Source organism: Macaca fascicularis, chromosome 1, assembly GCF_037993035.2.
Source record: "Macaca fascicularis isolate 582-1 chromosome 1, T2T-MFA8v1.1".
Lineage (NCBI taxonomy): Eukaryota > Metazoa > Chordata > Mammalia > Primates > Cercopithecidae > Macaca > Macaca fascicularis.
The window spans coordinates 114675643-114688545 of NC_088375.1; the positions used below are offsets into that span (position 1 = coordinate 114675643).

Sequence of the window (12903 nt, forward strand, 5' to 3'; positions counted from 1 at the left end):
GCAAAGGTTAACAAGTTTTTGCCTTCTACAGCCAAAAGTAAAAAAATAAATAAATGTTGATACCTGGCAGGAAATTATTCCATTACAGGATCTTTCCCCCTTCGGGGAGGGCACTGCTTCTTCTAGGGTCCTCTTATAAAATAGCAATGGTTCAGGGAGGTGGGGATTGAATTGAGGAAGGGAGTGGGAGGAGAGGGAAAGTATCAGGGTGTTGTCATCACTTCCTTTTAGAAAGTTTCCTCAGCCACCCCCGTGAGGAAAGGGCACCATGGAAAACAGAGAGGATCTTTTCTATTGGAGGGGAGCAGAACTGGTGGGGGCAGGGGAGGAGGCCTCAGGGAGCGCTTAAAAACGGCCCCACGGGAATGAGAAGCTGGATCTGTTCCCTTCACTGTTTTTCTCAAGGCTGGTCATGCCACAACAAATCCCGGATAAGCCCCAATTTGTTCAGCGAATCCAGCATCAGCTGACTGCCTTCCCAGGCCTCTCTCAAGGTGCCTGCAAAACTCTACTCATCACACCAGCTGCGGCCACCACTTACCAGCCTCTCTTTGCTTCCCTCCTGCTGCCTGCACCTCCTCAGCAAGATGTTTAGGGGCCCTCAACCTGGTTGGCATCCCTAGCAGAACAACATGTGCCTTTCGGTGTCCGTGTGCAGGGGAGAAAAGCCAGCATTCATCTTAGCTCTGGAGACAAGAGGCCTGGGGCCTAGCCTTCTATCCACACAGGAGCTCACTGTGGGGTGTTGGTGCTGAAACTGGCTCCCTCAGCCTCAGTCAGCCTCAGCAACCAGAACTTCCCATACGTCCTGCATCAGAGGCCAGGCCTGTCTCCACTAGGGAAGCATTTGAGCACAAATAGGATATTAAACATACTCGACAACCAGGTTGTCAAGGGCTGACCAACTGAATGGACACTGCCCACACCCCGCACACCAGCTGGGCATCAGCACTGGTTCACCCGCAGGGCCTTAGTTTTTGCCACCATTGCACGTGCAGAGGCCCCGGCTCCCTCCAACTTCCTTTATTCACCAACTTTTATACTGAGCCCGAGGCCTTCCTCTGGCAGCTCTGGGACACTGATGCCTGCCTGCTCTGAACAAAGCCCTCTCCCCCATGTAAGGTCAGCACACGAGGGAATGAGCTGCCAATGACTCTGTCAACATTTTCACCCTAAAGTCTACAGATATCCTGCAAATAAAGACTTTGCCTGTGGGCAAAAATTCACGCAGGGTGACCTAGGGCAGGAGAGAGGATGGCAGATTGGGCAAGAATTGGGCTATGATACACTCATTCAAACGGGAATACTCAACATGTGATGTTAAAACTGATGGAAAGGATGGCCCCGCCACTGACTGAGAGACAAGCGCAGGCTCTAGGGGGACACACTGATCACACCTTCAGGAGTCAGCACGCTGGGGTAGATTCTGTGTGTGGCCCAGCTTTTGCCCTGCCTCCACCCTGAGCTCACAGCCAGCCTTCTGCTTCCCAGCCAGTGTGCACAAGAATGAACTTCTACTCTAGAAGTTCAGAGTGCAGTGAAGGGCAGTGAAGAGATGCCACATGCCACAGAGAGCACGAGGGAGTCCATGGCACCCTCCCTGTAGCACTAGCTGGGTTTTTCAAAAATTTCATTGTATATATTTGAGGGATAGAACATGATGTTGTAAGATACATATATGTAGTAAAATGGTTACTGTAATGGAACAAATTAGCATGTTCATTATTTTACAAAGTTACCCATCCCCACTGCCATCATGGCAAAAGCAGCTGCAATCTACTAATTTAGCAAAAATCCTCAGTACAATACAATATTATTAACTATAGTCCTCATGTTGTACATTAGATCTTTTGACTTACTCATCCTATGTATTTTCTTTTTTTTTTTTTTTTTTGAGACTGGAGTCTCGCTCTGTCGCCCAGGCTGGAGTGCAGTGGCCGGATCTCAGCTCACTGCAAGCTCTGCCTCCCGGGTTCACGCCATTCTCCTGCCTCAGCCTCCTGAGTAGCTGGGACTACAGGCGCCCGCCACCTCGCCCAGCTAGTTTTTTGTATTTTTTAGTAGAGATGGGGTTTCACCATGTTAACCAGGATGGTCTCGATCTCCTGACCTCGTGATCCGCCCGTCTCGGCCTCCCAAAGTGCTGGGATTACAGGCTTGAGCCACCACGCCCGGCCTATTTTCTACTTTACATTCTTTGATCTATATCTCCCTAGACACCCCCCTCAACTGCTTTTCCAGTGCCTATGTCAATATATGTGACTTTTTTTTTTTTTTTGATTCCACATATAAGTGAGTACATGTAATAATTTTCTTTTTGTGTCTGGCCTATTTACTTAGTCATCAGGGAAATGCAAATCAAAACCACGGTGAGATACCACCTCATACCAACACTGAACTCATGGTCAGACAGCTTCCAAAGCTGACGGTGGCATTCACACCCAGGCCCATTCTCTTCAAAGTTAGCTACGGCAAGGACAACGCCTCTGAGCTCACTGCAGACGATAACACAGCCCTTAATGCTGGAGTTCTTACCGACGCTTAGCTCCATCACAAAACGAAGGAGGCCAGAGTGCTGGACTCGCCCCTGCCAGTGCCAAGCAACTGCCCCATGTCAAGCCTTCTTAGCCAGGCCAGGAATCTCAGAAACAGACACTACTGGGCACACACTAAGAATGGATCATCCCTTATTAATGGGGAAAAAACTCTCTGAAGTGAATCTTTTGGGTAGAGTACTGTTTAGCTGTATTTTTCATGAAAATAATCTTTCAAAAAAAAGTGACATGTTCATCAACCCACACTGAACTTACTTTGTGAACTTGCCAAATATTCTCATATCCCCATGATTTTACACTTTCCTTCCCTTATGAAATCCTTCTAAACATCTCCCGAGATACCAATATCCTTAGCTCAAATAACTTCCTCCTCTGGACTCAAGAGAATTTCCTATACGCCTCTGTTGTAGCATCACTCACCGCTTCCAGTGACCTCTGCATGCTCTGTCCCTCCCACCAGACTTCTATGGAAAAAGGGTCAGGTTTGAATTCTCCTCTTAAAGTAAAGCACCTAGCCCAGTGCCTGGTACATAATGCTGGGCTTGTGTGTTGTATCTTACTTATTAATGTGCATGTACATTCCCAGATGGAAGGGATCTGAAATACCGTAGCACTGGGAAATACATTGAGCTGTGTAAAAGTGCCTCTGAGTAGCCTTAGACAGACAAGAGAGAGATCATCTTCAAGCAACTCACAACCAAGCCATTTGCCCATCCCAGTCTTCCCCCACATCCACTACCCTCCCGCAGTCTAAACCAAACCCTACGTCTGCCTTTGGACGCCCTCTGGTGGCTCTTTAGGATAATGACCACACAAAGATGCAGGAGGAGTTGGGGGTTGGCTCTTTATTAAGACAGTTATTGCTGTACCACAGGGTCAGAGTGCAGTGTAAGCAGTGTCAGAGGCCTGTGTTCAGCCCAAGAATGTGGATCTTCTCTCCCTGTTGATCACAGTGGGTAGGTTTCTTCAGAAAAGCCCCAGAGGCGGGGACCGGTGAGTGAGCCCCAAGGTTAGAAGTGGAACTGGAAGGCCTCGGTCACGTGCGGCTTCCAAGCTTCCAGGCTGGGCAGCAAGGAGGAGATGCCCATGACGTGCCAGGTCTCCCCATCTGACACCAGTGATGTCTGGTAGGACAGCAGCCGCACGCCTGCCTCTGCCAGGAGGCCTGGAAATAGAAGAAACTCCTGGATGGCACAGGGCATAGGGGAAAAAGGAGCGAGGGATTGGGAGCAGAGTCAGAAGTTCTAAGCTTCTGTGACCAAAGGTGCAATGAGGGGACGATGGTCTCAGAGTCAAAGAGCTGAGATGGGAGAGCGAGAGGGCATCTGCCCAGCTTCCATGGATATTCCTGACTCTCTGGGAACACCGTGACCATCAGCTGTAGCTCTTGACTTCCTGATTGCCAGTTGTATCCAGCCAACAGCAAGGGAGAAAAGCAGGAAAGTTCCCTTGGGCAGCCAGCAAGAATAGTGAAATTAGGCCCTTCAGGGTTTGAAGGCACACCCTCCGCCAAACATGGATGTGCTCCAAAACGCCTACAGCCCAAGTCCCCGCGGACTGGGGCAGGTCCGAGATGCCCACCATGGCTAGAAGCTTTGTAGGCTTTGCTGCAGCTGGGCTGGCCACCAGGGACGGCCATGGGGCCAGCAGGCAGGAGTAAGAAACCTGCTCTCAATGTCCCTGAACTCCTGGGCTATGGCTCCACAGGGAGGTCCAGTGTGCTTAACACGGCGAGCTGGGAAACCCACAACTGGGCAGGAATAGAGGCTCTGGCCCCACCCCTGCCATGCTGCTCTATGACCCTGGATAAGGCACTTTCCCTCTTTGAACTGAGTATCCACTCCCTGAATGTTCTGGAAACTGGCATGACAAACTCTCTGTATGGTGCAGATCCAGAGACACCCTGGGGCATGAAGAGGGGCTAAAGGACGGTGGGTAGGGTCCAATTCCAGGGCAGACTCCACCCCAGCCTCAAGGACACCAGCCAGCCCTACAAGGCCCTCCTCACCAATCATGGTAGGCAGCATTGCAGGGTCAGAGGTCTGAGTTCGGAATAGGAGCAGGGTCAGGCCCCTGCGGAGAGGCACTTCTGGCCTGAAGACAGCTCCATTGAGCCCCTGCAGTACAGGTGTAGTGCCCTGGACCAAGCCCACAGCCTGGTAAGGGGCGCCTGCCAGGGCCACGGCCAGGAGGCATTCCCCGAAGCCTTGCTCCCCTGGTGCAGCGGGGCTGTGAGAGGTGGTGACCTGTGTGGAGAAGGCAAGGCGACAGTTACTCCTCCTGGCTGCACCACGCCCACCCTCCTCTCTTGGCCGAATCACCCATTGGTAGGATGTAGGGCTCCAGCCTGGATAATGTGCTCAGTAATTCAGGACCAGAAGGGAGGGGGCAAATGGGCCAAGCTGTGTGCCCTTCGGCATCAGCTTCCTGGAACAGCCAATGATCTCCTTAAAGAGAGGGCAAAGAGGTCTGCCAGGCACAGGCGAAGGCTTGGAGGGAAATAGGGAGGAAAGAAAAGGAGGGAGGCAGGGCTGTGAGGAGACTCCACTCTGGCCCCTCCTGCTCTGACACTGCTTCCTGCATAGCATCAGTGGCATGACTGGCATGCAGGAGTGGAGTGGAGCAGAGGGGTGAGGACGTGGAAGTTTTACTGCCTATCCCTTCTGCCAGCTCCCACTGGCTGAGCAACAGGCTTTGAAACAGACTTTGATCTAAACAGGGAACCAGAGGGGAAGGCGCCAATAGGAAGCCGTGCGAGACAGTAGGACATGCTGCTTGCTCCCAGAGCTTGCAAGTGAATCAAGAACCCGGGTACTACGGCATGAGGAGCCCTGAGGGGAGTTAGGCAGAGTCAAACACGGCCTGGCAGCCATGTCGGGCAGAGGCAAACACACTGGCTCGTCATTTTCTTTGGCTGTGAAATGGGGCCGCTGCTACTGCCTCCGTTCCCACAGCACTCATACACAGAGCAGTGCCATTAGCAACCCTCGGGGCCAGGCAGTCTCCATTTTGCAGATGAAGAAACTGCAGCTACCCCTCACAGGTAGACAGGCCGATGCAAGGCTGGCACCTAGGCCTCCGCTCAGCGAACGGGCTCTGGAAATGTGGGGAAGACTAGGGCTGACAGGGATGGGGAGGTAGCGTCGGGGAGGGGGGCGCACATCGAGGCCAGCCTCTTTCACCAGCAGCTTGGCGTTAACCAAATTCACATCCGCCTGCTTGGAAGCCTCTTTCAGGAGGCCGACAATGACTGCGGGGCTTAGGCAGTTCCCAGCATTCTTCAGGGATGTCCCTGGGGACAGAGAGAAGCCACCATGAGGTCACTGTTTGTTGAGCACCACAGGAGGGGGGCAGGAAGCCACTGGCACCTAGCTCTGGACGATAGGCTCCTCGCTATCCTGGGGACCCCAAGGGCAGCCTGCCCCAGGCAGGTCCACTTGCCCTTCAGTGGGCTCAAAGGAGGCATAATCTGGGCCCAAGCCAGGAAACCCAGGATGTTTTAACCACCCTGAGAAACTCCTCTCCAAAATTCAGTCCAACTCCACTCCACTCCCCAACCCTGCACCTGGCTTGGCCATCCTGGCCTACCTCTTATTCTCCCAGGGGACACTGGCAAATTCCCTACTCTTACCCCTCCCTGACACTCAGAGCCTTGCCAGCCTCAGGAAATCGAAGCAGAAAGAAGCAACTGAAGCAACTGCTGCCCAGCTCCCAGCCTTGTTGCCTTCAGGGCTCAGACACCCAGGCCAGTGGGGACCCCCTGGCTCTGCCCTTCCCTGGTATTGTCAATGCCTGGGGTTTAGCTGCCCTCACCCTGCAATCTCTCCCCAAGAGTGAGACGCCCAACAGTCCGTGGAGAAAGACACACTTCTACAGGGTTAAGGAAACTGGAGCCCTCCTCGGTCACTCAACCACATCTGCACAGTACTGGATCCACTGCAAAGGGGACCACAGCCTGCTCAGCAGCCCGAGAGGTGGACAGAGGACACTGCTCTCATTCCCACTCCACAGCTGAGCAAACACCCTCAAGGGCTGTCAGACGGCCCAAGGGACCACCTTGGTTAGTCACAGAGCACAAAGTGTCCTCCCGCCTTCGGTTCATCTGCCCCTAACTCTCACTTTACAACTGAAGAATCCAAGCCTCAGAAGGGAGAGTCACACAGCAGGCAAGAGACAGGGCCCAAAACCAGAATCCAGCATCCTGTTGCTTAATGAGGGCCTCCCTCCAGCTATCCTACGCCCTCTCACACGAAACTCTATCTCCTGTAGAGGTCTCTCTTGTACCCAAAATATCTACGTCTTAAAAATGCTACATAAACATGATTTATGAATACTCAGTACATCTTTCCAATGACTTTTTCTACCCCTCCCTTTACCACCCTCCCACCAGTAGTAAGGGAGCTATACTCAGGGCCCAAGCCATCCCCACTGCCTCTCACTAACCCTGTGTCCTGTAGCAGATACACCCAGCAGGGCAGATCCCACACCCCCTCATGCCCTCCTTCCTCTCCCTCTGCAAGGTCCCCAGCTCACCCTGTGTTATCACCTGGATGGTCCCTTTGGGGGACCCAGCCCAGGCTCGCATCAGTGTCCCCAGAGCTTCTGCCAGACCAATCCAAGGCTTGGTGTGTGGAGAGAAGGCACTGGTCAGCGCCTGGGCATTAACCTGCAGAGAATGGAGGAGCGGGGCTGTGGTCTGGAAGAGGCATGGCAGAGCCTGAATCAAGATCTGGCCGCCAAGACCCAGCTCCACCAGAAAGACAGATAGGGTCACTCATGCTTGGTGCCTGGTGGGTGACAACTTCCACCAGTCACTAACAACAGGACAAGGACTTGTTCCTACAGATGAGGGGAGCTGTAGAGCCAGCAATGGACACAGAAGGCCACAACCACTCAAAATGGTTCCTTTCGCCGAACTGTGTCCGCCCCAGCCCTCTCCATGGAAGTGGTGGGGCGGTGGGGGCGGGGGGAGTCCATGGAAGTCAGCAGGGCTAGGACCAGCAGCATGCGAGGAGGCCAGCAAAGACTCCGACCTGTCCGCATCCTCTGTCCTCTCTGCTGTGTGGGCTTCCTCAGGATGGAGGGGGCAGAGAGGCCTGGAGGGCTGGGCTCTCAATCCAGAGGTGGGAGGACAGAACCAAAATCCCCGCCTCTCCTGCCACAGTGCTGTCCTCACCAGCAAAAATTGCCCAGCTGAGGGTCAGCCAGGACAGCTGAGAACACCCAGCCCATTTCCCTGACTCTGACTCCATGGCCTGGGCCCACCCACACAAACTGCAGAGAGGCTTGCGTCACGTTTTTCTGTCCTCAGGGAGCTTAGAATTTAGGTTAAGTAGGAAGATTAGGAAAAAGCAAAACAAAACAAAAGAAAACAAACAAACAAACACCCCATGGGACTGAACCTTAATAACAAGAAAGAAAGTGGTTCTCAGAATTGAGAAGGGGCTGGAAAGGCCAAGCAAGACTTCAAAAGGAGGCAGCAAGCCCCTGGAAGGAGAGCTATGCCTCCCTCATGCACCTGCGTCTCCCAAGAGCTATGACAACGTCTGGTACCCAGTGAAACTTAAGGAATATCCACAGACTGAATGAATGAGGCAGGACTTGAAGTGTAGGTCAGGTTAAGCTCGTAGGAGACGCACATGTCAGGAAGGGCTTGACAGAAGCAAAGACAAGAAGTGGTGGTCTTATGCCATGATTTGGGGAAAACAAGGGGGTCAGCCAGCATGGCGGGTTCATTTGGGAGTAGGAAGGGCAGGCTGTCAAGGCAGGGTCTGGGGAGCTTACAGGGTGCAAATTTTCTACACAGGCCACCCCCTCAACCACGTCCCCACCTGCTGCGTCCAGCTGGCACCTAAACAGCACTCCTTCATTCCCAAGGCATGTGGAGAACAAAGGAGCCTTTCTCTAGAGGCTGGGCCTGGGAAGGGCCACAATCTCTGCAGCAAGACTACGATATAACAGGCCTGAGCCGGGCTCTCTGCTGCCAAGGCCTCTGCTATCAAGGCTGGAGACGGGAGGCTCCCGCCCACCCACTGCGGAGAGTGCTGACTCAAGCAGATTTCCCTTATCTTTAGCTCCCAGGGCTGAATCTGTTCACCCATGCTGCCACCAGCCCCTACAAGATGTCTGCCTTCCTCTCCTTCCTCTGACTCCTGGCCCCCAGCCCCAGGTGGTGATACTTACAACCCCCGCGAGAGATTTCCCCTTCACCATGTCCACGAACTGCACAGCTATCTCCTCCCCACAGCGGCTCTGCGCCTCCTTGGTGCTGGCACCCAGGTGGGGACAGCTGATGACATTCTCATGGTCCACCAAGGCCCGGTCCCGTGGTGGCTCCTGTCCAGAAAGAGATGCCTCTAGGCTGGCTGCCACGGACTTGTCACACCCTCTTGGACCACCCCAGGGAACAGGGAAGGTTGGAGGGAAGGCAGTCAGGAGTGCCGGTGCCTTCCACTTCTGTTTTGTCAGGGTGGCCACTGGACTCAATACTGGGTTTCCTCATGAATGTTCCATCTCAGCAGAGTGGACAGAGCAGAAAGTGTGAACCAGATTCAAATCTCACCTTCACCACTTAACCACCTAGGTGCCTTGGGGGTGAACCTTGATCTAAGCTTCAGTTTCTTTGTCTGTGAAATGGGTTGATCCTATCTCCCTCATAACATTACTGTGGGGATTATGCACGTTTAACATGGGAGGTTGTCAACCCATGGGAGCTACTGTTGTTGTTACTGGGCTTTTCCCTGAAACTCACCCCCCCGCATCCATGCAGCACTTGCTGTCGATGTGCGTTGCTGGACTTGTAGCACAGTGTCCTGCTCTTCCAAGACACTCCACGCAGGTAACTGCATCTTGGCTCTCATCAGAACAGGTTGTCCATCTGTGGCACCTCCACCCCACCCTCCAGGGTCTTTTCCACCTTTCTGCTCACTGAGAAGATTGCCCCTGGGAATGTTATTTAGGCATCTTCTGGCCATTCTCCTCAGCTCTGTTGGTCCCATTGAATTTTGACCATTTAACCCTGTGAGGCCTGGCCACATGTAACCATGTAACCCTGTGAGTCCTGTACCACCAGGAAATGGTACAAGGATGCTGAAGAGAGCAGGAGGAGATGCTATATTAGGGAGGATGGTGATACAAAGATGGACAAGGCTTGCCCTGCCTTCAGGGAGCTTATGATCTAAGAGTTGAGAAAGATGACCAATGTTACAAACCAAAAGGCACTGTGTGCCCTGGGCTGGGAGTACACAATGAGTGCTACAGGGGCTCAGAGAGGGCCAGTGACCTTCCAAGGACACACAGCTAGTAACCTGCAAACCACAACTACCTAATCCAAAGTCCATGCCCTTTCCCCTTCCTCACCGGGGGAAGATCCAATGTTGGGGGCAGGATCTTTCAGGAGAGGAGCCAACAGGATTCAAGCGCAAATGCACTCTTCCCTACTGGATCTGGCATGAGGCCGAGCCTCTGCTCCTGCTGGGAGAGCAGCCCACCCCGAGGACCCTGGGGGAATACTGCCAGTATCCTCGGGCTTCTGTCCACCCAGGAAGAGAAGAAGGAAAAAGGAGTGCCCATGGACACTGAAAAGGACATCTTGGCAACGGGACTGCATATCCATCAGTGTCCCTCAACTATAAACTAAAGCCCCCTCTCTCCCTGCTCCAGACCCTCAACCTCAGAACTGATTTGCGGCTCTATCTTTGTCAATATGTTAGCAGTCTGAGAAGCCTGGAACCAGGAATTGGGTCCCCTTTAAAACCCGAGTTTTGCAGAAAACCACATAGCTGCCTCCATACGAGGCTCCGCAAGGACTCCTCAAACCACAAAGGGGTGTTTTCGGCAACACCGTTTTCACCTGTTTACCATGGATGAAAGAGACTATAAGCTAGAGGCCTTCTGTAAAACGCCAGGCTTTCCCTGCCATGGGCCTCTCTGCTCCCTCTCTCTCCCCTCCTCCTGACTCTGAGGCTGCCAGGCACTTACTTCCGTAAACACGTCCAGTGCAGCCCCGGCACACTGGCCAGACTGCAGGGCCCGGAGCAGGGCGCCTTCGTCCACAATCCCTCCACGGGCACAGTTCACCACACGCACCCCCTTCTTGCACTGGGCAAAGGTGTTGTCATTCAGCAAGCCTGGAAGAAAGCGAAGCATCTTCCTGCTGGGGCAGCACCAGGATCCCCACGCTCATCCCTGGCTGCCAGAGGTCGTCCCTTTCCTCGAGCCAGCTCTTTCTCAGAGCCTCTCTCCTGTAGGATGGCAGCTTCTTTGCTCTCATCTCTTCCTCCTCAGATGCTCTGGGGCAGGAGTCCCTGTTATGGATCTGGGCCAGACTCAGTTTAGAAACATCTTAGAAATTCTTGAGATATTACCGTTTCAAGTGGGTCTGGGAATCAGAAAGCCCTGTAGGGGCTGCAGAAAGCATCCATGGGGGTCACTGGTCATCCCTGTGCTCAGGAAGGGCTTGACAGAAGCAAAGACAAGAAGTGGTGGTCTTATGCCATGATTTGGGGAAAACAAGGGGGTCAGCCAGCATGGCGGGTTCATTTGGGAGTAGGAAGGGCAGGCTGTCAAGACCCCAAGCACTTCTAGCTGGCTCACTCTCCCCTATCCGATGCAGGGGTGTCTAACAAAGCATCAGGCTCTGCAGGACCCAGGTGGACCTCTCCCCGCAGCTCATTACCACTGTGTGGAGAAGGCCCAGATGGAGGGCCCATTTGTTAACTGGTCTGTGGCTTCTGTGACCAATCCACAATGTAAGGACACACCTACCTGTCGTGGAGGGCAGGAGAGGAGTGTGCACCGTGATGAAATCACAGAGAGGCCAGATCTCCTCCAGGGGCAGCTGCTGAACACCAAAGGAGGCCGAGACCTCTGGGGAAATGATGGGGTCATACCCTATAGTCTGGTAGGAAGCAAGAGAGAGGGAGAGTGCCATTCTTAATTATTAGTAGTGTTATTATTAAGAATGGCAAACATTTTTTGAGCATTTACCATATATTAAGTACCATGCTCAGCTTAATTAATTCTCCAGTTAATTTACCATACACTAAGTACCATGCTCCATATACTAAGCACCATCTGCAATATACTAAGTACCATGCTGAGCTTAATTAATTCTCATGACAACACAATGATGCTGGGACTGTTCTTGTCTGCTTGAGAGCTGAGGGAAGCAGGGCTTCCACAGTGAGGAGGGGCACAACCAGAGCTCAAAAGAAGGTGCGTCTGCCTCCATGCTCTGACCACACACAGATGCAACAATAGCGCATGTACGTCTGGACAAGTTGGAGCTTGGAAGTCCTTAGAAAGCGGGGAGCCCTGAGGGAGGGAGGGCAGTCATGTGGGGAGTGGACAGCCAGGAAAGGGAGGAGGAGAAATGGCAGCTGCAGCTGGAGGGTCCAGTCCAGAAAACAGACAGGTGCATCAGGTACTAAAACAAAGTGAGCAGAGGTGAAGGAGGAGGGCAACAGGGGTACAAGGCAGGACCCGGAGCGGGAGTGAGACTGCATGTCCTCTAAACCAGGAAGCCTGGCCTGTGTCCTCCCCCAGTCACTGCCCACTGTGTGGAAAGGTACAGGTCAGTTCCCCTGGACCTGGGTCGTCAATCCTAAATGAAGGAGCTGGGCGGATCATTGCAGCCATCCCTCACTCTCACGTGCAATCACTGGGAATTATTTGAAGAAAAATCCCCCTTAACTCCAAGAGAGAATATAAAGAGTGAGCCCAGGATTAGACAAAAACAAAGAACACACAGCATAGTACTTTCACAGCGGTTGTCTCTGGGTAGTGGAATTATTTTTCTCCTTTATACTTTCCTGTGGTTTTAAGTTCTCTACTACATTATTCATAAATTACTTTTGAAATTAGGGATACAGAATAGATACTTTAGAACATAATGGGAAAGCTGGGTGCTATGGCTCATGCACTTCGGGAGGCTGAGGCAGGAGGATCATTTGACCCCAGGAGTCGGAGACTAGCTGGGGCAACATAGTGAGATCCCACCTCTACAAAAATTTTTAAAAAATTAGCCAAGTGTGGTGGCACGCACCTGTGCCACTCAGAAGGCTGAGGCAGGAGGATCACTTGGGCTTAGGAGGTTGAGGCTGCAGTGAGCCAAGATTGTGCCACTGCACTCTAGCCTGGGTGATAGAACAAGATGTCTCAGAAAAAAAAAAAATAATAAAATAAAATAAAAAAGAACATAATAGGAAAGAGGACTTCAAATTCAGTAATTATAAGGCAGAAGCTAAAATGGTATGATTAAGGTGAAGCCTCTGGATCCTTTTCTTCATCATTAGCCTTGTGGAATAAGGAAAGGCAAGTGGCCCCACACCAACCTCCAGCTCAGAAC

At 52.5% G+C, this 12903-nt stretch overlaps 1 protein-coding gene across 2 annotated transcripts in view; it reads right to left on the reverse strand.

The window, feature by feature from the left end:
* Window positions 1-3385: 3385 nt before the first annotated feature.
* PHGDH (phosphoglycerate dehydrogenase) overlaps window positions 3386-12903 on the reverse strand; it is a 30289-nt gene continuing 20771 nt past the window's right edge. For both annotated transcript variants that reach the window (XM_005542145.4, XM_005542147.4), the window contains exons 6-12: window positions 11322-11454; window positions 10536-10684; window positions 8739-8891; window positions 7089-7221; window positions 5717-5847; window positions 4564-4801; window positions 3386-3720 (exon numbers count right to left, since the gene is read on the reverse strand). In XM_005542145.4, the coding sequence (XP_005542202.3) occupies window positions 3566-3720; window positions 4564-4801; window positions 5717-5847; window positions 7089-7221; window positions 8739-8891; window positions 10536-10684; window positions 11322-11454 (1092 nt within the window). In that variant the 3' untranslated portion in view covers window positions 3386-3565. The remainder of the gene's footprint in view (window positions 3721-4563; window positions 4802-5716; window positions 5848-7088; window positions 7222-8738; window positions 8892-10535; window positions 10685-11321; window positions 11455-12903) is intronic.